Genomic DNA, 26,809 nt, shown 5'->3' with positions numbered 1-26,809 from the left:
ACGAATTATCTGCACTTAGATTGCGTGTTTAAGGATGTTTGTGGGGGTTTGTGGGGGTTTATATGTGATCCCGGCTGACAGAGATCCCGCCACGGCTGAGAGCGATCCCTGCCCGCTCTAAGGTTGATCCCTGTCCTGAGGGCCATCCCGGCTGAGGGCGATCCCTGTTCCCCTAAGGGCGATCCTTGTTTCCCTGAGGGCGATCCCGGCTGAGGGCGATCCCTGTTCCCCTCAGGGCGATCCTTGTTTCCGAGGGCGATCCCGGCTGAGGGCGATCCCGACTGAGGGCGATCCTGGTTGAGGGCGATCCCTGTCTGGCTGAGGGCGATCCTGGCTGAAGGCGATCCCTGTTCCCCTAAGGGTGACCCTGGCTGAAGGCGATCCCTGTCTGCCTGAGGGCGATCCCGGCTGAGGGCGATCCCTGTCCTCCTGAGGGCGATCCCTGTTCCCCTAAGGGCGATCATGGCTGAGGGCGATCCCTGTTCCCCTCAGGGTGACCCTGGCTGAAGGCGATCCCTGTCTGCCTGAGGGCGATCCCGGCTGAGGGCGATCTCTGTCGCCCCGAAGGCGATCTTCTGACAGCGACCCCAGCCTCGCCTGAGGGCGACCCCGGCCGAGGGCTCTCCCCGTCCCCCTGAGGGCGCTCCCGCCCCGCCTGTCCGCGATCCCGCCCCGCTCCCCGAGCCCCGCCCGGCGCGGCCCTTCCCGCCCGCCGTACGCGGCGCTGCCCAACATGGCGGCCAAGGTGAGTGTCCCGCCGCCCTCAGCCCGGCTCTGCTCCCGCGGCCCCGCCGGCCCCGCTCCCCTCAGGGGCTCCCGGGCTCGGGGCAGCCGGGAACGCTCCGCGGGGCCCCTCAGAACCGCCCGGCCCCGCCGGTGCGGCCGGGAAGGAGCCCCGGGTGCCTCGGAACGCGGGGTCAGGTGAAGGAGTTGGGCAGTGACAGGGCTCTGTAGGTGGAAGGAGCTGGTTCAAGAGGGTGGTTAAATTGTGCAGCAGGGAATAAAATAAGTATTTCTCTCCTGGTTGTTCTCCGTCTACTTGCAGCTCCTGAAACACTTGCAGCTCCTTGCCGGAGAGATGAATATCGGGGCGATAGTTCGGTAGTAACGTTGTGAAGTGTTGGTGGTGCTGTGCATCACTGAAACAAGGCTACGAAACCGCGCTGTTACAAACTAACAGGGGCGCGAGTTTCTGAAATACCTTTAGTTGTAAAGATAAGGCAGTGTCTTTAAACAGAGAAAAACGCGCATGCAAGGACCTAGGCTTTTACTCGAGCGTTTAGACAGGTTTTGCAGTGCTCATAGTTAAATTGATGAATAGGTTGTTCTCACGTGAATCTTCATATTTACTTTTTAAGAGTATTTAAAATGTGTTTATATCCGCAAAGAAAAGGTTGACACAAGTGAGGACAGCCAGAGAAATGAAAATGAAGCACTTTACGTTAGTGTATTATGGGGAAAGGACCTGTTTTGGCTTTGCTGTTTGGCTGGGTGATCTTGTACTGTTGTAGATCAGTACATAAATCTGAACGTTTCAGTACCTTTAGTGAGGTGACCTAACTTTATGTATGTTTTTTATTATTTACTGTAAAAAATTAATGGGACTTCATTCTATGGGTCCCCATGTGGCACACAAAAATTAAACCCAAATCCCTGGAGTGTCGGTGAGTTGAGTTGAAGGAGGATGCTCTGCCGCCCTTGTGTGTGGTTTTCTCGTAGTTGTCATTAGAGATTTATAAGTACAAACCCAAATTAGGATACTGGACTTGGCATAGAAGCTTCTGGCAATCCTAATGTCTCTTGTAACTGCTGGGAAAAATAAAGCAAAAATATGTGAGACCTTTCTGTGATCTACCTCAAGACATCTGAGTGGTAGGAGAAGGCCATAAACCCATGATATTATTCTTTAATTAATATTTCCATGGAAAATATGAGGTACCTGTTAAGTGTTAATCTTTCTTTAATCTGGCTAGTAGGTTCCAATTTGTGATAGAGAACTTGTGTCTTTTTGGATATAAATGCATCAGATTTTTGCATATACTCCACTCTTTGATTACCTTCATTGTTTTGAGGCAGTTCCTGCCTTCAGGACAAGTTTCCTGACTCCTTCTCCAGTTCTTGAAGCAAGCACACAAAATTTACAGTTTCAGTGAGAAACAATGTCTTGAAGATTAGCATAAATTAAATATGTGGATTTCTTATAGTTTAGTTTGTAGTCTGCATCTTTTGAGTGGAAGATAGTGAATTCTTTGTGGTGATGCAGCTTTTAAACTTCTTTTTTAATAGAATCTGTATTTTTGATACTTGATAAGATTCCAGCACTTTGAAGCAGATTGTTTGAAATGCAAAGACTTAAAGCCAAAGTTATCCAGGTACATTTGACAGTTTTATGATTCTATTTTGATTAGTTTTACTCTGGTTCTACTGTTAAGAGGCGTAGCTGTAACAATTTCCTGCTGGGAGAGCCTGTAATACATTTCTTCAGCAAATAATTGCAGTTCAGTCTTCTCATCAAAAATAACACCATGTCTTGTTTTCTTTGGTGTGCTTTTCATGCCTGGGGAAAACAAACCTGCTGGTTCTAAGTGCTGCAGTGGCAGGAGCATGGCAGTGGTGATACAGAGAATATTTGAACTCTTGTCATTGACCTTCCCTCCCTCCAGAACATTCAGGCTGGTAATTCTTAGTGTCTGTAATTCTGGTGGTGTTTGGGTCTGTGTCCAGACAGAATCCAGAGACATCAGCTGGGCTCGTGGCTGTTGTAGCTGCAGCTGTTTCCTGAATTCATGAAAAGGAAGATTTTTGATTTCTTTAGCTAAACAGTATATGAATTTTCTTGTTTCATTCATAGGGCCTTTTAAGTAATTTTTAATAAAATAATTTTAATAAATGGATACTACAAACAACTTAAATAATCGAGGTCTTTTTAATGCATCCCATCATTAGGTAAGGAACAGGATAAACAAATACAATTTCTTCATGCTTTCTCACTTTTAAATTTAGTTTTTCTTCTTGTAGCTCCAGAAAATTGATGTTGTCCTGGTAGCATTTTGTACTGAAATAAGCAATCTGAATTTTGATAGGTTTTAGACAGTTTTTTTTCAATAAATCTTCAAAAATACAGACTTATTATGATGGACATCCCGTCCTAGATTCTTTACAGAGACTCTTCTGTAGCTCAGACTGTGGCATTTTGCTCCAGGGAACACTGTCAGAAAGACAGTTTTTGTGTTAATTGGGACTTATTTTGATTATCCCCCTCCTCTTTCACCTGTTCTCTGTTGGGTGCTGGGAGAGTTGCCTTGAGGTACCTCTGTGCTGAATGGATTAGAACTTAATTTTCCTTAAGGGATGATGGAAGCATCAGCTTGGCTTTGAACACAGAATTCTTCCTGGTATTTTAGACAACTGTTGTCAGTGGCCTACAACTTTTTCTTTACCACTGTAATTTGAGAAAATCACTGTATAAGTCAGAAGAGGTTCCTAAAAGGCATAAGGTTTATAAAAGGTTTTAAAAGTGACTTGTTTAACCCAATATTTGATCAAGCCCAAGGGGAATGTTTATCTCTGCATTAAGACTTCCTTTTTTCCCTCTGTCTGTCCTAGGTGGCAAAGCTGGCAGCTGTTTCTTCTGGGCTGCCTTTTATATGTATTACTGTCTATGCAACAACAGAAAAGGGATCAAAAAGTCAGCTGGTGAAGCCAGATCAGGTACAGATCTTACTGTTTGTTTGTCTTTAAACAATGCTAGAAAAACCTGCAGAATGCCAGCTCTTTCCATTGGATTCTATTACCCAGTAAATCAAACACACAGCAAAGAAACACATGATAATAAAGTAACTGACCACTGTAGCTCAAATCATAGAATTATATCATAAATCAACCAGGTTGGAAAAGACCTCTGAGATCATCAAGTGTTTGTTTGTTAAAAAAACCCCTCAAGTATGTTTATTTTGCTACACAGTTTAAAAATATACTAATACATTAAATATCAGGGATCGTTAAAGCCACTTTTTTAAACCATATCTAGGTGTGCATTATTATTTTCAGGGGAGATGGGAACCAAACCACCACATTATATATTTAATTTGACAGTGCAAACAAATGAGAAACTGTTTAGACTGGATTAGACAGCAACAACAACAACAATAAAACGTGAAGTGTTGCAATACTAAATTAGTGAAGTTTTATCTCATTTTCTTTGTTACAATATATCCAGGCTGACGCCAGAAAAGTCTTTTTCTATTGTGCAGTTTCTAGTAATACACACATCCATCTTCCAACTGTTCTTGCTCATGCCTTTGCTGAACAAAAGATCTTTTGTCATACTCAGTAGTTGTGTTTCTTAGATCCTGTGCAACAGTTTCAATTTTAATTTTTAAAGAATGACGTGAGGTCACCCTTGTGCGGAGTCAGTTGTGACTCTCAAAGTTCGTACTCCTGTGCGGGGGCTTTCTTTGCTGTGATGGGAACACTTGAGGGTTTGCAGGCTTGAAAACCCCTCTTCAGTGTCCCCAGTATGAGAATGCAGAACAATCTCCTTCTTTTGCAGCTCCCAATTTACAGTGCACCCCCTGTGACATCGAGGTACGTCGAGGAGCAGCCGGGGCAGCTGCAGAGACGCCTCTCGACAGTGCGACAGACAACCGGCCGCTACCTGGGCTGGTGCCAGGTCAGAAACACCCACACCCCACAGCTCCCTGCACTGCTGCCAGCACTGCCCACACCACTGGAAAACAGCTCCCTTCACCCTGCAGGGTTCTCTGCAGTGCCTTGTCTTAGCAAACACTGATGGGTTAGGATGGGAAAACGAACCATTTTTCTACGGCAGGAGTAGGTCAATTCTTGGAAGAACTTGGTAGCATTTAGGAGTCTGGAATTCCAGTCTGTGGAGTGAGCTGCTTCCAAAGGGCAGGTTAAAAGATTGATTTAGGTACTTAGGGAGGACAAACTGCATCCCATGTACCTGTTAAAATAGGTTGTCACTAACTAGTCATCCAACCTCCCCGCTGTTACTGCCTGTTCGAGGTGTAGAACTGTGATACCTGTCACTCTTCTCTTACCTGCTGGTAAACAACACCTTTACCCTGGCTTTTGTGAATAGATTTTCTGCTTGTATTTTGCTCTTCCAAACAAATTAGACCCTAATATTTGAAAAAGGCAAAAAAAAAGTCTTCCTGTATTTTCTTGAAATTGTGATTCCATTGGTCTGTGAAAATCTTGTCAGTGACTGCATGGCTGAAATGATCTGGTTATAAATCTGTATCAACCTTCTACATGCCCTTAATCATTGAGAGTTCCTGACATTGAGTAGCAGTGACCTCTGGTGGTACAAATTCCCTGTTGCTTGTACAAACTAAAAGGCAAAGTCAGTTTTCCTGGGAAAGTCTCTCTAGGGAAGAGAAGATTGTATTTTATAACTGAGTTTTCTTAGCTTATGCAGTCAGTGTCCAGGTGTTTTCCTACTCTACAGTTTTGTTCCTGAGATGTCAATTTTGAAAGTGAGCTTACATTGAAGAGCTTTTTTTTTTTACTTAATTGTCACTGGAAGTTTTATAAGTATAAATATGTTTGTCACAAAGGGGGTAGATCTCTGCACAGCCTCTGTAGAAGGTCACTGATCTGTTTGGGTTTTTTTAAAGTTACACAAGGTTTCTTTGTCTCATTGTGCTAAGCCATATGTAAACATCTACTTTAGCAGAGATTTTAATCTTTGTTTGGTTGTTTTTTTTAGACTGCTTATGTCTTTGTTAAAAATGGAATAACGGATTCAATTCAATTTGGAAAAGGTAAGCAAGTCACATATCTCTCCTTTCATCTATATTAACTCACAGTACAATCAAAACTTAGAACTAAGCTTTCCTTTTTCTTTATTAAAAACTAACATTTTGCAAACCACAAAAAAAAGTACTTATGGAGAAAAATTGTGAACTTTGCTGTGTTTTGAGGGCTGTGCTTCTGGTTCTGATAACACATCTGGAAAATGCACATTGTCATTCATTAAAAATATCCAGTCGTGGACTGTTTGCAGTTCTGGATATTCATAATTTCACTTCCATCTTTATTCCTTAAGTAGGAAAGGAAAGGATTTAAATTTAATTGCTGTATTTCTTTATTTTTTTTTAATTCTAAGATGCTTACGTTTACCTGAAGAACCCCCCACCCGAATTTCTTCCCAAGGTCGGTGTAATTACGGTCTCAGGCTTGGCTGGAGTGGCCCTGGCAAGACAGGGTAGGAGTTTGCTTATTTTCATTATTGGTGTGACGAATGTGTAGCATGTAAGAGTTTCAATGGTTAGAAGACTTTTCTGAAACGTTGCCAAAAGCCTGTGTAACTTGTATTAAAACCCTCCTTCCTGGTAAATTGAAGGGACATTATTCAGTACTACTTTTAGAAGCTGGCTAAGAGCTCACAGAGCAGGATTAGCCAGATTAATGACACAGCTGTTCTTCTCATTTTTCACAATATTGGAAAGCCTGGTTCAGAATATCAGTATCTCCTTGCACATGTGTCTGTAGTAATAGTTGTGTTTAACTGCTACAATTACTTAGCTTTACATTTCATTATTATTGTCTAATTATTCAAAATATTTGACTTTATACAGGTTCTAGATTTAAGAAAATTGCTTATCCATTGGGACTTACCAGTGTAGGGTTTTCTGTGTGTTACCCAGCTCAGTCAGTGGTCATTGCTAAGGTAAGTTTACTTGTATTTGAATATTGAATTAACAGTGAATTTGGTCATAGCATTCCCATTTCATTTGAATTTAGCATTGTGGGATTGGGAGTCAGAATCCACATGCATCTTCATTAAAAGATATAGTGCATCACAGGTGTTGATTGCATGGCTATAAAAATCAATAAAAGAACTGAATTTAAAAGTACAGTCTCTTGATTTTTAACCATCATTTCTCAAGTAAACGAAGATTATTTTATCTGCTGAAATAAAAGTAAATAAAAAATAAAGCCCTGATGAACTTCACAGAGATGCAGTTTGAGATGCTGCACAATTACATCCCTTGTCAGAATTCCTTGTTTTCCAATTACTGTCATCTTGCCATTGTCTTCCTGATTAGGGCTCAGCTCTTTGTGTAGAAAAGCAGAACCTTATTTATTATTTTGTATGCAAGAATTGTTTGCACCCGGTCCTCTTCTACACAAAAGGTAAATTGAAAAGTCTTCCAGTGTTTCCCTGTTTAGAAAAGCACATACTGCCCCATAAGAATTGTTTGTAGTTCCTTGAACTCGGGATTTATAGTTTCAAAATTTCACTTCTGTGTTAAATTGATGAGACAGGAACATTTAGTTAGTTGTGTTTGATTCTAGGACTTACCAATCTTTTAGTTAAATGGTGAGGCTTAAGTTTTGACAGAAAGATTTGTGAAACATTATCCTGAAATCTGACTGGGAAAAAACTGGGCCAGGGCATCTCCTGGGGCTTTTTCCTTTTCTATTTCTGTGTTTGGTCATTTCCAACTTAGTGAGACAAGTTTGGATCCTTTCAAACTGGCGTTCAGCCTATTGTGCCAACACTGCACACTGTTGGCAACAAAACAACGTTGATTTCATTTGGAGTTGAATTTGGAGGTGAATTTAGCATGGGAATGTTACCTGTGGATTTCTAATACCAATTTAAGCATTATTTGGGATTTGCTTGATGTAAGAGAAACGGGCAGTAGATCTTGAAAAGTAGATGATTCAAATGTCTTGGTGTGGGGCCAAACATGTTCTCATGCAAATGTGACGAATTGCATTTGAATGCTATACACAATACCCGTGTATCTTTGTATTTTTAGAGCTGTTGTAAAATTGTTTTTCTAAAAAAATAGGTAACAGGGAAGAAGTTACTTTGTTGGAGTCGTCAGACCTATGAGGCTGTGAGATCACTGTGGGCAGAAAAGGAACCTGTCACCAAGGTAGGACTTGTGAAGTGCTGGCAACTCGTACATTCAGAGGGAAAAAAACCCTCTTTATATTGACCTATTGGCATTCTCTTCTCCAGGATAACCTTTTCTTACAGAGGACACTTTCTAACCATGACATAACTCTTGTTCTCCTCTGAATTTTCTCTAGTTTCTCTGCTTCTTCTCTGTCTTTAGGGGATTTTGTGTGGTGTTTGTGGTTTTTAAGTGAAGTGGTCAAAATAGGTCATAGTAAACCAGCTGAGGCCTTGCCAACAGTGAGTAGAGGGGAATATTAACCCCCTGGAAATCACATCTGGAACTTGGGTTAGTGATCCCACAATTAAATGGGTTTCTTTCTGCAACCTGAAAGAGTTTTTTCTCAAGTGGAAACTGAAAAACCCTTGACAAAAGTAGCACTTCCCTGAGTAAAATTTCAGCTTTGCACATAATTTTTTTTTGCTCTTTTCAAAGAAAATGAAAGTTTCTCAGTTATATTAGCATTTAGAAGAATTTTGCTTTAAATTTACAGTGCTTATTGTTATGCAGCCCTCACTTTTATTTCCTCTGAGGAGCCCAAATGGAATCCTGAGTTTTGCAAATGACATTCAGATAACTGGCATTAAACTGAGAGTGAAACAAGAATTGATGTGGTACAGACAGTTTCTGTTAACTTCATCTTTTTTCCCTGAGTGAACCCTGTTCCCAAAACATATTATTTTTCATTACTAGGGTGTTACTATGATTTATTTTTCCTTCTTCTGCTAACTAGGGGTAGTAAGTGTTCTGTAAAAAGTCAATGCTGTTTCAACCCTGTGTAAGGCTTGAGGTTCCTGGGCTGTAAATGAACTTGTGAAGTACTTTGAGAGCCTCAGGTGAAAACACAGTATCAGACTTAAATATATACTCATGACAAATTCCTTTTCACGTGATAATAAAGTTATTCTGTCTGATCTGTGGGGTTCTTCCATGCATTTCATTTTTTCCAGCTGGGTTCCTTGTGTGCAGCTGACTAGCTGAATATCACTGGATGATGTCATATCTGAAAATAATTTCATAGAAGAGAAGCTTCCAGGTTGAAAGTTTGATTTGATAATAATGCATTAAGCATATCCCCATGTGCTTTCTGTTATTAATGTTTGGTTCACAGCTGCAGCCAGAGTCAAAACCAATTACACAAGAAGATAAGAAGAAAGGAATTTCTAGTAACAAACCTGAGTCTGCTGTTGAGTCAAGATCATTGAACAGAACAGAATCTTCTCCAGTAGAGTCTTGGAGTAATAAAGATCCAGTGCCTTCATCAGGTGAATTAAATGTTTCGAGTGTAATCTCAGGGCAACTTGCAAATCCAATTAGTTGACTTTATTTTGTAGTTACTCTTGCTCTGAAATGGAGCAGACTGTCACTGCATATTATTCTTGAGAGTATATTCTACACCCTCTCATTTAATACATATTTCAGAGCCTCAGGGAGGAGATAATTTTCTCACTCTGGACCCTGTCACAGTATCAGAATTTTTATATATTTGCTGTTCACTCAATAATGTCTGAGAACTGACATTAATGAAAACCAGCTTCTTTTGTAGGCCAAAATAAGGAATAATTCCAATGCAAAACACACAGAAATGTTTCAATTTGGATCATAATTAGAAGGTTGAAGTCTCAAATGGAGTTCTTGACTTATAGCCTTTGCCAACAGTCCAGAGATGACACATAGTGGAATGAAAAAGAGGAATGTGTAATTGAGAGGTGAAGCATTGGATTTTATTTTGCAGGTTTTCTGCAGGGGTTCTTTGTGCATCTCAAGTGGTTGAGATGATCAGCTAGATCATGTGACAGCCTATTTACATACAAATATTTGATAGTCCAATTGGTTACAGAAAATAGTGGAATTGCCTATTAAAGGAGAACTAAATTTGTTTGAAAATACTGTTACTTTTGTAAGGGCAGTTTCTGAATTTTGTTACTGAAATCTGTTACTTCTCTTTATTGTGTTCTTTACCAGAGCTTTTTTTTTTCCTGGAAAAGAAGCAGAATGTATTTGAATGGGGGTTTTAATATTTTTTTTTCACTTAGTTACATTCACATCTTTCCTTTGCACCTGTATTTTTTCTGATTTAGTTTGTGGAATGCTTTGATGCATTTTTACATTTGCTTCAGGCCAGACTGTCTTTAATAGTTTTGTGTAGGTAGATCTCTTCTGTCTCTGCTTTCACAGGTGGAATTAGTTCATGTCCCTAATATAGCCAAAAATATCCATGCCCTAAATTAATCTGTGTTGTCAGAGATGTTTATTTTCTCTAGTCCAAATGGGGCAAAGCTTTCAGGAGAACACAGCACCCTTTGTTAAACCAGGGGATGTAGCTGGAAAAGAAGCAGCCCAGGAGCAGGAGGCACAGCCCTGGAAAACCTGCCTTAATATTCCCTTCAGTGCTGGAATTGCAGTGTCATTAAACCTGTCAGTCTGTGCCTTATCAGTCAGGGTGAGTGTGAGGGCTCAATGTTTTAAAAAACTTAGTTCAAGGCTTTTGGAAGTGATGAAGTGAAAGTAGGTAAGAGTGTTTGTCTTCATCTGGAATTCTTACCATCTGGCAGCAGCTTCAGGGAAGATCCTGATTGGGCTGGTTTTGGGAGACAGCTCTGCTCCTGGGAGCAGTGGGGCAAGAAAGACTGGAGATATTTTCCATGCCTCAAACTTCCCTTCCTTTCCATGTGTAAGGCAAAGCATCACTATTTCTTCTCTCACTCTGCTGTATTCAGGAAGTGGTGTTGGAGAGAGAGTGGGAGGAAGTCCTGCTCTCCATCCACTGCTGTATGCTCATAATTCCAACCCCTTTGCCTTGCCCAGAGTTTGAACTAGAACAGACAGATTTTGATCTTTTGCAAGTGTTTGATAATACAGAAATTCTCAAAACGTGTCATTAAGTTTTTTTCCCCTACAGCTCAAATACATGTCTATTTTTAATTATATTTTTTAACATCTCTAACAGGAACAGTGAAGACACCGAAATTTAAGCCTGATCCCAAACTTATGGACCATGGACAGTCCAGCCCAGAAGATGTGGATATGTACAGTACTAGAAGCTAAGCCAAACCTGCTTACAAACTGCAAAATGTCACAGATAAGGGGGAGGGAAGAAGGGAAGGAGTAATCCTTACAATACATATTCTGTGAGGTATAATTTAATCAGACATTTTCCTCTCTCAGTTTGCATTATTGACTTCCATGATTCTGTTCAGTGCATATTTTATTTCTGACTGAGAATTCACTCAGTGTCAGTGCCATTAGGGAGACACCAAGAAAATGAGGTTTGTCAGTGTCTTCTCCCAGTGAGGTTTCTCTGTGCCAAACTTGTTAATAAATGTCACTTCACAAAGGATATTTGGAAATGTAAACATATCTCTGCTTCGGCTCAGATGTTCATTGATCTGAAAGAGGAATGTGAGGGATGGGGTTTGCACAAAGGCTTCTTTGCCTTTTTTCTTTCAGCTCTGGAATGAAGTGCAACTTCTTACTGGTCTGAGTACCCCTGAAAGCTTGTGGTTATATTGTATGAACAGCATTGTTTTTAATGCTTCTGTAAACTTTTTTTCACTGCAAAATAATTTGATGTTGTTTGCCTCTTTCACAAAGGTGAATGGAAACAGCTCCTTGTCCTGCTTCTGATGTTTTTAAGTGTCACTGAAGGTGGGAAAAACACACAACTGATCTCTAAACATCCTTTATAGACCGTGAATCGCTTTTCTCCTGCTTCTAATACTTTGAAGAACTGTGTGTAAATTGCTCAATCCACGAAAGTGATACTGAGATTATATAAAATCCATTAGCAACTTTTAGGATGTTGGAAACCTGTAATTTCAAGGTGTTAAGTGCTGACAGATATTAAAAATGCAGAAGTAAGAGACAGCCAACTTTTTCTCCCCAGAACTTTGTATGCAATGCCCATTGACCTTGGGAGGATTTCTGTGATGTTCTTTTTCCATAAGAATGAGGTTAGAAATTCATTAAGTTTTCCTTAATGATGAAACTATCAAACATTACATTTATCATTGTGTTTATTGCTCTAGTTCTGTTCATCCTCCATTTCTCTTTATTCTTTTTTCTGCCAATTCATGATATTATGGGCTTTGCTATAAAGTAGAGGTGGAAGCAAGAACAAACTATGCAAGCAGATAGGCTAAAACCTGAAATGCTGCTTCATATGGATGTGTTCTCAGCACTGGGATGTGAAGGGATGTTTGCTTCTGTTCTCCATGAGAAGAGATTGTACAACCTGATTCCTTCTTCCAAGGCTGCTGATGCCAAGGCAAATGACTGGTGACATACAGGGAAACAGAATTCCCAGTGTCCCTGTGGAACCAGCAGGAGTTGTGAGGAGGTGCTGCAAGGATGGAATGTGCAGAAGGCACAAGTGGTGAATGAGCAAAAGAGGTACTAAAGCTTTTGTGATGGTTCAGAAACAGATAAGAATTGGTATTTTAAAATCCAAATTTCAGGCAGAATGTCAGACTTTGTTACACAGGGTCCACTGGAAGGTGAAGTCAGTAAATGTGAAGTTTAAAGAAGAGGAATTCTATTAGTTCAACTTGCTTGGGACAGCTGACTTAGGATTTGATGTGTTTTGTTTCTTTAATCATCTCTTAAGGCCCAGGAATTCATGCAGCAATCAGAGGATATTAAATCAGTCTTCAGAGAGCTCCTGGACAAGACACATTTAGTGTTTCATCACAGAGAAAGGAGTAGGAAAATTAGATGGCTGGGCTTCATATACCATTTCCAGGGAAACAGGTGAAGACATAAGGCAGGAAGTGGAAATGGTGGAGAAATTATCATTTTCAAGTGCAAGACCAGATGGCAGAAATTGTAATATGTCTCCCTGTGATCAGGTTCTGGTTAAAAAACATAAAGGAAAACCCATCTCCTCTACTCCTCGATTCTGTTAAATTCTACCTGCCCTTTGATGATGTGCTACCACAAGTCAACAGGAAAGGTAAGGTGATGCAGATTTGGTTGGATTTTGTAGGAGCTTGCTGTGGTGAGATTTTTCAGGATATAGTGAAAAACTATGACTAAGGGTAATAGTAATAATATAACTAGGACTCCTGGGAGCAGGGAGAGAAACCACTTTGCTGTTAGGGAACCAGCATGTCTGCCCTTTCCAGGCAAAGAGAAGTGCCAAAAGCTGCTTTGGGCCTTCCCAGACTTTGAGGGCATTTCCATTCCAGCCTTGTGACACCAGTGCAGTGTCTGGTCTGCACGAGGTCCTTTGGCTCCTGGGTGGTTGGGCAGGCAAGACTCAAGTGTTCTATGCAAACAGCTTGTGTTACACCCCCTGATTCTGCAAGTTGTTCATGCTGTGCATGGCCATGGTACACAAAGCTGTCCTCAGGCTGTATTTCAGTCTCAAATTACTGCTCAGGATAAAACTGTAATAGACCTACACCTCAGAGTTAAATCAGCATTCCGAAGTCTTACATACATCTTCTGGGACATAACCTAAAATTGTTGTTCCTGCCCACTGTGATGAATGAGCAGGATGAGGGATGCAGCCCTAGAGCCCACAGAATGGTGTGCCTGTGCTGAGTCATTTCTTGGTGGGTAAGAGCTGTAAGCCCAGCCCAGGGTTTCCCAGGTGGCTCCCCCATCCCTGGAGGTGTCCAAGGCCAGGTTCTTTGGGGCCCTCAACAACCTGGTCTAGTGGAAGGTGTCCCTGCCCCTGGCAAGGGATGGAACAAGATGGTCTGTAAGGTCCCTTCCAACCCAAACCATCATTATCATCATGATAAAGATGATGTTAGTGTCACTTCTTAGTTTTTTCATCAACTGAGATTTCTCCTTCTCATCCTTCTCTACAAGGCAGGGTAATTTTCTGGTTGTTTCATTTGTATCAACAGTTTTTGTTTAATATCCCTCCACAGTTGAAAAGCTGGGCTAAGATTAGAGGCTTGGGTTTTAGGACTGAAACACATCCAGCTGAATGTGCAGCCAGAGAAAGTGGGACAAAAGTGTGGAAGGTTTTGTATTCTGTGTGGTGTGTTCTGTGCTTTCAGGTCAGACATCTGAGCCTCCAGGGTCTATATAATACTCTACAGGTGACTTGTTCCAGGTAACTGCAAGCAACTGTAGCCACATGTCTGTATTAGTAATTTCTAGTAAAGGTGCTATGCAATGGCTTTAAAAAAGCAAATTCAGATCTCCATGATGCCATGGCTTGTGAGTCTTCAGTGTAAATATGTGCCTGACTTGATCTCCTTAAGACTTCAGACCCAATAGGCAAATCTGTTACAATAAAAATTTAACATAAGACAGAGGGGGACTGTCTTATGCACTGGTTTTATTAATTTATAGTGAAACACTTTGAAATGTCTCTAAAATGTATCACTTAAAGTCTATTTCATAATGCAATAATACAGTAAGAACATATACAGTAATTTTTATATGTTACATATTTGTGAGAAATTCAATGTCTTAAAGAACTGGGTCACATGTATTTTATAATACAGAAATAGCTTTAATGCATGTTTTTTAATTTATGATTGATTGTATTCGATATAGGGAGATTTGGAACTTGTTGATATTAATTTTTTATTTACATAAAACCGATTTGTGATACTTTATTTTGTCATATCACTGTGAAGCACCTGGAAATAAAGGGTGATAAGACACTTTTTAAAAATTAAGTTGAACTTCTGTCTGTTGTCTCATCTGTAGGACAAATTGTCAGTTCTTTTCCTCTTTAAGGATTAATTTGGTAAATGTAACTAAGTCACACCTGGGGAAACAATTTCACCTGGAAGTACTGAAACATTCCTGGGAGAAACCACTGAAATAACAGACAGGACATATTAATGCTGAATGTCTTACATTTTGAGAAGTGCTTCCATTTTCTTTCCTTGGTGATTTCTTTTAAAGAATTCTGTAGCCCAGGACTTGGAAAAACAAAGGCTTTTATCCATGCTGGAGGAATGGCTCTTACTGTTAAAGACTGAGGCAGATAAATGTATTTATCTCGGTGTGGCTCTGTGCTAATCTTCCAGGTAAAGTCATTTGCCAGGCCAATGGTGTAACCAGTGTGAACTACTCAAAAGAAGACAAACTGTGTGAGTAAGAAACGTGGCTGTTTTAATGGCACATTGTCATTGTGATTCTTCAATAACTTAGGAAAGAATTCCTGCGAAGGTATTTTAATGCATCAGTGTAGTTACATTGTAGTGAAAGTTTGGAGTGTTTTTGAATCACACTGAAATACTGAAAATGTATTTTAAATCCAAAAAGAAAGTGGGGTCCTACAAAGCCTTTACTTTTTATAAAGGAGTATCAGTATGCACTAGACTGTGTGTAGTTTTTATTTTAAATTGCAGGGATTCCACGAAGCAAAGCTCAGCCTTGTGCTGATGGTAGACTGCAGTCAAGAAGGGCTGTGATTGAACACATTGCAGAAATCAGCATTTTATTTACCCTACCACAGCACTGCTGTGCTCTTCCTGTAGCCCAGAGCCAGAGTCCAAACCAGAGTGGGGTCCTGAGGTCCCTGTGGGGCAGAGTCCCACCACCCTTGTCCAGGGTGCAGTTCTTTGCCCTTTTGTGAATGGCTGTGGGAGATGGATTTTTGCTGCAACAACTGAAAGGAATTGCTTGTGTTTCCCTTGCTGTGAGCAGGGAGTAGGTCTGAACTGAGCCTGTGCTGGTTCTAAGTGTTGGGAACCCTTCCTGTGCTGTATCTGTAGCACTCCCAATACCAATATTTGAGGAGACTGTAGCTTGTGTTCTGTTTGCACCCCCCTCAGAACCCCTGCAATGCTGCAGGAGTGGAGGGTGTTCTCCAAAGCCATCTTGAACCACATCTAAAATTAATTATGAGTAGAGCTAATGAGCAGTTGACCATCTTTCACCATTAATTTTGGACAGTAATTTTGCTTTAGTTATAGCTCTGTATTTGAGGAAGTGAGATCAGTCTAGATGTACTGTACCTAGTCTAGTCAGAGAATGCATAACTTGGCACTAGGTTCTGCTGTGTTCCAGAAACTCAGACAAGAGGAGGAAATGGGTGTGCTGTGAAATAAAAAGCTCACAGCTGTGTAGGTCTGTTGGCACTGGGTTTATTTGTTGTTACCCAAGTGAGCACTGAAAAGAGAAACCTGATGGGCTCTGCAGCCCTTCTGTGGGACCATGTCCAAACCCGCTGTGTTCATAAATGCCAAAGGTGTAACAAAGTCACGAGTTTGGGGTTTGTGATCTGCTTCATTAAAACACCTCACCCGAGTAAAAACTGCAAATTGCATTTCTGCATCTTTGAATGAAATCTCAAAGCCCCAGGTCAAGGTGTTTGTTCCTCACCCAGCCTGAAGCGCCGGCACTCAGCAGCTGTGAGCTGGAGCCAGAGCAGAATTCCCTGTGAGCCACAAGAACAAAGCATCTGTATGAACTGGTTCTTCACACTCCTGCCTTCATCTGAAGAAGGATCATGCAATTTCTTTTACTGAGGTCTGTGTAATTTCTCTGTTCCTGGGTGTTGTACAGCAATCTTCTGGCAGAGCTGAGAATCTCTTATCCCCTGCTGTAGAATTAAGTGCTGTTGGGCTTTCAGCCAGAGCATTATTCTTTAAAGAATTTTCTAGGCATTGATTTTCAGAGATCATTATTTATCCCCTGAAAGGTAAAGGTTAAAGTTTACCTTTTGCTGTTAATGTAACTGTGGTTGGCATGTTTGCATAAGCAGCCAGCTCCTGTCAAATTAGGAAATCCACATCGGGATTTTATCAGTGGTGGAAAAACTTGGAGGGCACCATCCTGAAAATACTTGTGCCAACTGAAACTGCAACACAGTTCCCCTCCCACAAACTCTGGGCTGTCCTGTATCGTGTTCAGGAGGACAAATCATTCACATAGAAGTGACCACATATTGAAGACCTCGTGCAGTGAATGTTGAGAATATTAGAGAGACAATCTTTAAATAATAAAAAGGCCAGATGACAGTTTGAGGGTGTGCTAAGGTATCAGTTTCTGTTGTCATTCGTCCTTGCCAGAGGGGGATTTTCCATTCTTTTCTCATAAAAGTGAAAAATTAACCAATAAAAATAATGGTAGATGCATACAATGACAGGATTCCCTCCTGGCTCCTGTCTCATCCCTGTTAGTTGGCTTCAGGATCATGGCTTTGGCATGTCTTTAAAAACAATATCTGTTCCAGGAACTTTGTCTTCAAATACCTTTTACAGATAACACACTTGGAATGTAACATAACCCTAAAAGGAGAGTAGATAAATGCTCCTGACAGATACCTCAGTCTGTTGAAACTTATGTCCTTAAATGAATACTTCACATTATGTATTCAAAAATTCAGAGGTAGCAAGATTAATGAGACATTTTTATGGAACTACCCAGTTTTCGTAAAAGAAAATATGCTGGATAAGTTATCAGGAAGTTTCTATCAGCTTTTAGTTAATTAGTAATTCTTCATAGAGAAGGATGCTGTAAAACAAGCTCAAAATCCATGATCCTTGACTCTGCTACAGTAGCAGAAAGGAGAGCTCATTCTGCTGCTGGAAGAATCAGTGTTTTATCCCAGTTGGCTCCAGGATGTCCTTTCTGGAAGTCTTGCTCTGTGTCCTGTTCCTGGCCAGCGGATCCCTGGGTGAAAAAGGAGCTCTAAAACGTAAGACATGGTGGGATTTTATTTGATTGTCAGGAGAGGGGTGTGTCCATGTCCATCCACTGTGGGAGTGCTGCTGTGGCACTGCAGTCCCAATGGGAATTCTCCTTATGCCTTAGGTGGAGTTTATTTTAAATAACAGGAAAACAATGTAAATGGGGAGACCTTTGACAGCTGCCTTCCTGTGTGGTGTCATAATTCTTGAGTTCTGTGCTGCCAAGGGCATATTCTATAGAGACCTAGATGTGCTCTGGCTTTCACCTGTTACTCTGTCCTTCTGCACATCAAAAAGGTCCCGACCATATGAGTTACAACTGAAATGCTCAGGGTTCTGGTGATTTTTAATCATTTTGAGTCAGTCTCTCCATGTCAAAAGGATGTTTTTAAATGAGTTGAATGCCTTGGTTCTTTTTCAGTAGGAATACTTTGTATAGAGGTTAAAGAATTACACATTCTTTTGAGAACAAGTATTCTTAGATTTTTTGATACTAACAGAGAAAATCATCAGTAATTAAGAGCATGACAACAAGAATGCATTGAAAGCAAAGTAGTTTTAAATAAGAAGCTAAATAATATGGAATTATCTCTGATTCTCTTATAGTATAAGGTATTGGTCGAGTATTTTTTTAATGGGAGGATTTTCTACTGATTGATTTTATACATTTATTTATTTTATCATCACTGTTCTTTACCTGGTAGCTACCAGTTACTAGTAACCAGGTATCACTAACCTGCCAGTGATGGAAACCAGCTGCAGGTACTATTGTCTAGTTACTAGTTTTCGTTTGCGATCTGGGGAATTTTTTTCTGCTACTTTAGCCTTTCAATCACCAAAAAAAGTTCCCACTTGAAGGCTAACTTTGCATTTATATAGACTCAAGTCCTGTGAAGGGCTCAGCAGTGAGTTCCTCAATGACACGGAATATTAGAGCATTAGTGTCCAAGGGCACACACTCCCTCTCTCCCCAGCACAGTCTCAGCTGGTTATTTTCTGCTCCCTTAGTATTTTTTTGAAACATTGCTAAAAGAATTGTGATTATGTTACTGTTGCTTATCTCCTAAGCCATGCCAAATGCTACTTGAGACTTCATTGTTCTGTGCTTTATAGGCGTAACATGGGATCTGTATTGAGGTTGTCTTGGAAAATGCTTCAGTGCTTGATGCCCTTTTGAGAGAAAGGCCTGCAGTACATGAAAATAGATTTGTACAAATGCAAACCTTGATTCACTGTGTAATCATTTAGATTTATCTCTGGTTAGCAGGAAATGTTGGATTAGATTGCCTTGGAGACGGGGGAGGAAGGAGGCTCCCACCTCTTTTTGAAATCAAGACTGCTCAGAGCAGAGTTTCTCTAGCTAATAATGCTTTAGTCAGGAGTTTGTAGTGCCCCTGTTCGTGGTGTGAAATCCCTCTCACAAAAGCAGCAACATTAGGGATGCTCTGATACTCCTTGCTTCCAGTCAGTTCTCTGGGGGGCTCGGAAGGATCTGCCCAGAGATCTTTCAGTTCTGACTCTCTGGCTTCATTCTAAATGTGTATCCTCTCACTGGGAACAGTTATGACAAATTATACTCAGCTGTGTTGGCTCTTTGGGGCTCTTTTTGAGTATTCAGGTTGTTGTTTGGTGTTGAGTCCAAGTCCTACGTGGGAGAGAAACAGGTAGCAAAGAGTGCAGGGTGTGAGGGACAAACCTGGTGATGTTTGATGTCTGCCTAAGGCTGCTGAGGAAGGTGTTTTAGCCAGTCACACACCTGTGGATATGTGAACACTCAGCTTCTGGATCATGATTTACAGGCCACAATGTTTACACAGCAAAGGAGACAGATGAGAATTGAATTAACACAAACCAGATCCTTTTGTAGGCCAAAATAAGGAATGATCCCAATGCAAAACACACACAAAGGTTTTAATTGGGATTATAATTAGAAGGTTGGAATCTCAAATGGATTTCATGACTTTCAGCCTTTGCCAGCAATCCAGAGGTAATACACAGTGGAATTCAGATACAACCACACTTAAACAATGTGATAAAAATCATCATAACACACAATTTACTGGCCAACTGGGAGATGGGTGCACATTCAGGGTAAAGTAATTTAAGCAGGTAAATCTTCATTTCTCAAATAATTTCAAAAATTTCCAGGGGCAAGGCACTGGAAAGTAAGATTTAGTATCATCTAGAGTATGTCATGAAGCTTAAATTTCTGGTGCCATTAGCAATCCAGCCCAGTGACAGTATGTTACTGGATAATTGCATTAAGTACTTGATTTGTTTTAATTCACAGCCAACTGCAGTGGAGTTGAGGACTTTGAGGCCTGCCTGGGTAACACAACTCAGTTCTGTCCTAGTGATTTTCCTTGTGTGTGTAAAAATGAAGAACCCTTCTGCAGGTAGGGTGTGGGGTTGGTTTGTTTAAATATACACTGTGTAAATGTCAAATATATTCTTGAGGATGAACTAAATTTAGACCCTGCAATGTGATCCACGAAAGTAGATGTTGATCTTCATTCACAATCTGCATAAGTTTATAACTCTGGTACAAAGCATCTGGGCTCAAGAGTTTTCTTTTTAAAAACAAGTAATTCCCAATGTAGGTAATCACTATAATCCTTAATTTTCACATGCTCCTTCTTGTCTCAGATATTTTACTTTAGAACTGCATTATCTGTGTAATGGCACGTTCATTTTTTTCCCCAGGTTGATCAAATTTTCTTTAGAGTTAAAAAACCCCAAATAGGATACCTTAATGTTCTATTCTCCATTACACAGTTGTTTTCTTCCTTTTAAAAAATCAGTGTCGTAATGACAGATATCACTGTCACGTTTCACTTACATCTGCAGAGTCTGGAAATTCAGCACCTTTGTCATGCTTAGAGCTGGCACAGGGATCTTTGCCCTCAGTCATGCCATGACTTGGGTACTGCACCCTGTTCCCAGAAAAGCTTATTATCTCCTCCTGAAATGCCAACCTGGACTTGTTGCCCCAGAACCTGGCAAAGTGCTTTTGCATCAAATCTGGAAAAAGATGTGTGTTACTAAGAAAAGTAACACCTTCAGGCAAACTGGAAAAGTAGTGAATCTCTTGGCCCCTGCAGTATTCAGTAATAAAAAATTATATAGCAAAATATTTTACCTTTTTTGGGTATTACTTACTTTTGAATTAAAATGGTGTTGCTGAAAATGAGTATTTTTATTTGCAGATGTAGTTACTTCAGAGTGGGCTGGAAGGACTACTGGTACATGGGCCCCAAATGTAACCACCTTTGGAACACTCTAGATTTCATTTTAGTGGCTACTGTTCCTGCAGTAACACTGGTTATCATAGTGACTGTAATATTTTCCTGTTTCTACTGCTGTAAAAGTGAAAAACCTGGGTAAGTGACTTTGGGTGCAGATAGAAGGGGTTTTGTATGGAAGGAAAGCAAAAGGAGTCTGGTATTCTGGTTAATTTTTAACCTCTGGATATTTAAATGGACAAGGTTGCCCTGGAGCATCCTCTGCAATACTGTTTGTACAATTTAAAACTAAATCAAAGCGTTTTCCCTGAGCACTCAACACTTACTCAGCATTTTACTACTACGTGTAGAACTTCACTCTGAGTCATTGCCTCTTTTCTTCAGGGCTTACCAGACAAGCTTTAAAGATTGATAAGTCCATTTGCTACTTAAACTCCAGACTACCAGCTGTGTCTTTGTGATTTATTTGCTCTTAAGGATTGGCTTGCTTTCCACAAGTTTAGTAAAAAAGGAACAAGGCCAAAACATTGACAAGAGTTTGGGCAATTAAACTCAATTCCTCCCGTTCTTTGGTCTCCGACTTTGGCAATTGGAGCTGCTTTTTGCTTCCAACACTTTTTTCCCCCCACTGATACCTCTCCCAAGTACATAGACAATATGGGGTTTTTTCTTTCACTGAGCCCCAGTGTCATAGAAAAGCTGTAATAATACATAGCTCTTGTACAGCCACTGCCACGGGTCATCTGAAGCTGTGCCACAGCTGTTGAACAAATCTACAGGACAAAAAGATTTGTCAAGACCCTCAGCACTGCTCATGTTCTAAATTCCCACTGTTCCCCCCTGCAGGAAGCAGCCAAACTCTCCCTACCTTGAGGCCCAGCACAACCCTGCCTTCAGTGCTGACACACCCGCCCACCTGGGGCACAGGTACCCACAGCCACCCAGGGTAAGAGAGGGGGGGCACACCACGTGTTCCTGGGGCTGGGGGAGCCAGGCAGGGGGGTGTGATTCAGAAGAATAGTATATGAATAGCAAAAAGAAAAGGTCATCTGGTAAAATTAAAGGTACTCCAGGTTTAAAATCTCCCCAGTATTTGATTTCCAAGATCAGCTGAATGCACGTGAGAAGGTGAAACTCTTCAAGATTGCTGTGAGACAGAGTAGAGTGTTTTATAGGACCACCTTTGTAGTCTGTGATGGAGCTGGGATTTGAGTTTTGGTCTCCAGAGGACCAGCTGCTGCCTTTTGGGCCAGGGTCACCCTCTGCTGGGCCAGTTTTCTCCATTAGACAAGATGTAGTAGAGATCGTTGCTTGAACTAATGGAAAAGATGGATAAATGCAGTTAAAAACCAACATAAAATAAAAAGAAACACGAAAGGGAGTATATTTGTGTGTGTTCATTTGCTCATTCAGTAGTTCAGGTGATTATTTTACATATTAAGGAGTGTACAGGGTGTGACAAGAATACATTGTGGGCTGCCTGAGAAAAGAAAGAAAGGAATCTGTTCTGATCCATTATTTTCTGTTAAATCTATCTGTAAAGCATCATTATCTTGGCAATGCAGCAGCCTGATCCTGCCTTCACCAGGAGATGGTGCTGTTTAATTTTGAACTAGTTCAGAATTTGGTTCAGCTAATGCTGTTTTCAAGCTTAATAACTGGTTTACTTAACTGTGCAAAGACTTACCTGGGTGGGTGTTCCTCTGTTATATCTATATAGACTATATAATATATAGTCTATAAAGACTTCTCTACTGAGTCTTTTAGATAAATTGAATTTATACATTTGAAAATGTGAATATAACAAACATTATGTTTTGTAAGTGCTAGATTGGTTTATAACTTCCAACAAACTGTACCTGGTGAGCTGGGGTTTGTCATTTGTTGTCGTTTTGCTCTGTGTAACCACCTGATCCTCTCCATCAGGATCAGGATGGCCGGGGTGGACAAATTCCGAAAACTTCACTGAGAAGACAAGATTTTGATGAAATCTCAATCCCAAGCCAAAGAGGGAATTACAGGTATGCTGCTCTTTTTCTGTATTTTTTGCTCATTTTCACTCTATATTTTGGCTTGGAGACTCAGAATGACTTTGTAGCTTTGCCAGTGGCACAGCAACCAACAAAGGCCCAGTAAATGGCAAAGCTTTTGACTGGACTATTCACATACACTCCCATACATAAATCCTAAAGTACTGATTTATCCAGGGGCTTCTATGGTTTTCCTCTAATAATTCCAAACATATTCCTTTTCATTACTTTCAGAAACACACTTTCCTTGGTTGTGCTTCCTCACTTTGACCCTCCCCATTATCCAGCCAACTGTTGCAGCTCCTACCTGCAAGTTTTGCAGAGGTGTTGCCTCAATGCAGTAGTGAGCTTTAATGTTTTTACATTTCAGTTTAAAGGAACACTTTGTGCAATTTGCAGGGTATTATAACACAGGTTTTTAATAACCTTTTTCTCTTTTGCACAGTTCCATGTATTCTCAGCCCCCGAGGAGACCAGATCCAACCACAGACCGCTTCTCTCTGCCCAGGCCCCAGTGGGAAGGATTTGACTATCCCAGAAGGAATTTGCCTCCTGCAGATTATGCAGGGGGCAGACAATATCAGGTACATATTAATTACATACCTATGCATACTAATTACATACATATGCATATAGATTATTTATCTATATGGTGCTAAATAGAAATCGAAGCCACCTTTTCCTATGCAGGTGTTTTCTTCAGGAATTTTACAGGAACTGACCCTGCTGAAATGTTTTTAAATATTTCAAAACCTGTTTCAGTTTGTGTGGACACAGTCCTAATACATTCAGTTATCTGCATGAAAATCACCTCCCAAAGCTCCTGGTGAGTGCACACTCAGGAGCAGCACATACTAACAAAAGAAATACATATAAATGCAGTTTAATTAGGTCAATTATTTTAATAGCAAGCAGGAGGGTGTGTCATGCTACTAATTTAATTCTAATATCTTTACAGAGATACTAAGAACAAGTGCTCTCTATATCAGAAATACCTTGGAATGCTGCTGATCACTGGGTAATCCAGATGCTGAGAGAGCAGTGAGACCCTGTGGACACAGAGGAATTGGCCATCGCTATTAGAAAGCACTAAAAGTTATTGCAAAGAAAAGGTACAGAAGATAATTACAAACCAAAACATGATATTACATGATCTTAGCACCTGATTGTTTACTCTGTAATTGGTGACAACTCTTTGTGAACGCCTGACATGACAGTTCCAGAGCTGCTGCTCAGTATTGCTGAGGTGGTTGCACATCTGTTGGGACACAGGTTCTTTGGGATTAACCTTGTGCCCTGTGCCTAAATGACAAGGAGTCCCTGTCACAAGAAGCTGCCTCAGAAGACACTCATGCTGTTTACAGGGCCATGAATTTCTCTTAGCTCTAATTTTGAAGATTCTTCAGGGCATTGTAGCAAGTAGAGCCTGCTGTACCCTGACTGACATTGCTTTGCTTTTCCCCTTAAAGGCCAATATTTAAAGAAAGAAAACAAAAAATTACATATAATTCTGAGCTAGAATAGTTTGCCTTTAAAACTACCATGGCTTTCTTTGTAACTTTTTCGGTAAATGATGAAAATAAATGAAGCTGTGGAAGATTGACCACCTTGCCACTAACAAATTAAAGAGGCTGAAGTCCTGGATTTATTTCCCATTTTCCAAAAAGTCTGAAGCACATTATACTGAGATTTATATTAGAAGATTCTTTTTCTTAGTGTTAGGTAATATAAGAAAGTATAAGACAAAACCAGAATCATAAGGTTTTTAGAAAGGTTAGGGTTTTTTTTGTTTGGTTTGGTTTTTGTTTTTCCCCCAAAGTCACAAATACCCAAAGTAGGCAAGTTTCACTGGCTTTCACAACAGTCTGAAACTATTGAGGGCAGATTTGCCAACTGTTAAATCACTAGTGCTGTCAGAGGAACTTCTCATGGATAGTTGAAATCACAGGCACAAAAATTCATCAAAAAGAATCCAAAGATTTTCTGGATGTGGACTGCTTGCAAACATGCATTGCAATGTCTTCTGAGAGTGCAGCCAGCTTAAAGTAATGCTTGTGCTTATCAGTGTTGCAGGTTAAAGCACAAAGAAGCTGAATGTTCATAGTGGTAACACCTGCAGAGCCAGCTTGAAGCAGCATCTTGTGCTGGAGTCACTAGAGGAGGAAGAGGGAAGGATGTCCCTGCTTTTACTTGTCTCACCCACTGTCCTTTAACAGGCATGTTCAGTAACAGCATCCTCCTGTCATCCAGCTGGCTTTCAATTTCTATCAGAAATAAGTGAAGTGAGAATGGTTGCCTCACTGTTATCTTCAGAGACACTCAGAAATGGTGTTGGCACATCTGTTTAGATCCCAGGCAATCAGTTTAAGCCCTCTTGACCTCAGAAATTTAGATCTGAAGGTGTCAGAGAACTGTGTCAGTGAATTGCCTTTCTCTGTCCCTTCTCAGCCTCGGGAAGTGCCACAATCTGACAAACTGTGGTTGTTGTTGACCTCGATCCAGCTGTTTTACCAACCTCAGAGTGACCACAGGATTCAAGAGTGTTCAGTTTGATATTCCACCACTGCTTTGAAAAGGAATAGGAGGAAGAGATAAGGCAATGCTGTCACATATCCATGGTGCTGGTGTGGGACCCCTCAGCTCCCACTGCCGTGCTGGGTCCGTGACGGGGGCTCAGGTGATCCCACCCACAAGGCTCTGCCCCCATGGAGACCCCTGGACATGGTGGGGGCACCAAACAGTCACAGAATAGTTGGGGTTGGAAGGGACCTCTGGAGGTCATCCAGTCCAACCCCCTGCCAAGACAGGGTCACCCAGAGCAGGTGACACAGGAACATGTCCAGGTGGGTTTGGAACGTCTCCAGAGAGGGAGACTTGACAGCCTCCCTGGGCAGCTGTTCCAGTGCTCTGCCACCCTCGTGGAAAGTTGTTCTTCCTCATGTTGAGGTGGAACTTATTGTGTTTTAGTTTATGGCCATTGCTCCTCATGCTGTTGCTGGGCACTGAAAAGAGTCTGGCACCATCCTCCTGGCACCTGCCTTGGAGATATTTGTATGGATTGATGAGATCCTATCTCGGTCTCCTCCAGACTGACCAGGCCCAGCTCCCACGGTCTCTCCTTGTAAGAGAGATGCTCCAGACCCCAAATCATCTTTGTGGCCCCTGCTGGACCCTCTCCAGTAGCTCCTTGTCTCTCTTGTGCTGAGGAGCCCAGAACTGGACACAGCTCTCCAGATGTGCCTCACCAGGGTGGAGCAGAGGGGCAGGATCTCGATGCCCCCCAGGATCCCATTGTCCCTCCTGGCCCCTGGGCACAGTGCCAGCTCATGGTGTGGTCACCCCATACTGCCCCAGGTGTGTCTAAGCAATCCCCTACTCAACACCCGAGTACACTGCAAACTACCTGGAAACGCAGCTCTGGGGTCTGGATTTCTCCCTGGCTGCCAATGAATAAAAGGTGTGCCAAGCCTTGCCTAAGTCCTCCTTTGCTCATATTTGTACAGCAGGCTCTGAATCTTGTGACAAACAGGAATACAAAGTTCCCAAAACAAGTTCTTATGCTTGTCATGAAAAGGTTCATATCTGTATCCTAACTACTTTTATATATTAAAATACTATTGTTTCAACCTCATATAGAATCTCACATTTAACAAAAAAAGTAGGGGTTTCATGCTGATAAAAGAGCTCCACAGAACCAAAACCATGCTCCGGGCTATTTAAAGGTTGGGTGTTTTATTCAGGAGATTATTTCACTGCCCTCCAGGGTACAGGTCTGGGGGGGTGGGTCCCCGTCATGCTCTCACTGTGCCCCCAGGGGGTGTGTGCGGGGTCACCTCTCGGTCCGGCCCGGTCCCCCCGGGGTGTGTGCGGGGTCACCTCGCGGTCCCCCCGGGGTGTGTGCGGGGTCACCCCGCGGTCCCCCCGGGGGTGTGTGCGGGGTCACCCCGCGGTCCCCCCGGGGGTGTGTGCGGGGTCACCCCGCGGTCCCC

General features: G+C 41.4%; 2 protein-coding genes across 3 annotated transcripts; both read left to right on the top strand.

The window, feature by feature from the left end:
* Nucleotides 1-701: 701 nt before the first annotated feature.
* APOOL (apolipoprotein O like) lies at nucleotides 702-14,587 on the top strand. Of its 2 annotated transcripts, XM_017815272.1 has the most exons (9): nucleotides 702-745; nucleotides 3,607-3,711; nucleotides 4,553-4,672; nucleotides 5,735-5,789; nucleotides 6,134-6,232; nucleotides 6,606-6,697; nucleotides 7,830-7,916; nucleotides 9,052-9,205; nucleotides 10,891-14,587. In XM_017815272.1, exons 1-9 carry the CDS (start codon nucleotides 734-736, stop codon nucleotides 10,986-10,988), a joined length of 822 nt encoding a protein of 273 aa, XP_017670761.1. In that variant the 5' UTR covers nucleotides 702-733; the 3' UTR covers nucleotides 10,989-14,587. The 2 variants fall into 2 exon arrangements, with proteins under 2 accessions (XP_017670761.1, XP_017670770.1); XM_017815281.1 differs by lacking the exon at nucleotides 3,607-3,711 and having other exon boundaries at nucleotides 708-745; nucleotides 10,891-11,300.
* Nucleotides 13,898-24,302, top strand: LOC108497572. Its single transcript, XM_017815293.1, has 10 exons — nucleotides 13,898-14,007; nucleotides 14,939-15,001; nucleotides 16,243-16,385; nucleotides 17,417-17,556; nucleotides 19,839-19,944; nucleotides 20,755-20,928; nucleotides 21,637-21,736; nucleotides 22,717-22,811; nucleotides 23,266-23,404; nucleotides 23,779-24,302. Exons 3-10 carry the CDS (start codon nucleotides 16,366-16,368, stop codon nucleotides 23,785-23,787), a joined length of 783 nt encoding a protein of 260 aa, XP_017670782.1. The 5' UTR covers nucleotides 13,898-14,007; nucleotides 14,939-15,001; nucleotides 16,243-16,365; the 3' UTR covers nucleotides 23,788-24,302.
* The last annotated feature ends 2,507 nt before the right edge of the window (nucleotides 24,303-26,809 follow it).

This window comes from Lepidothrix coronata, unplaced genomic scaffold, assembly GCF_001604755.1.
Source record: "Lepidothrix coronata isolate B3197 unplaced genomic scaffold, Lepidothrix_coronata-1.0 Scaffold2, whole genome shotgun sequence".
Lineage (NCBI taxonomy): Eukaryota > Metazoa > Chordata > Aves > Passeriformes > Pipridae > Lepidothrix > Lepidothrix coronata.
The sequence above is the reverse complement of the archived record's forward strand: the minus strand, read 5'-3'. Positions and strand labels throughout refer to the sequence as shown.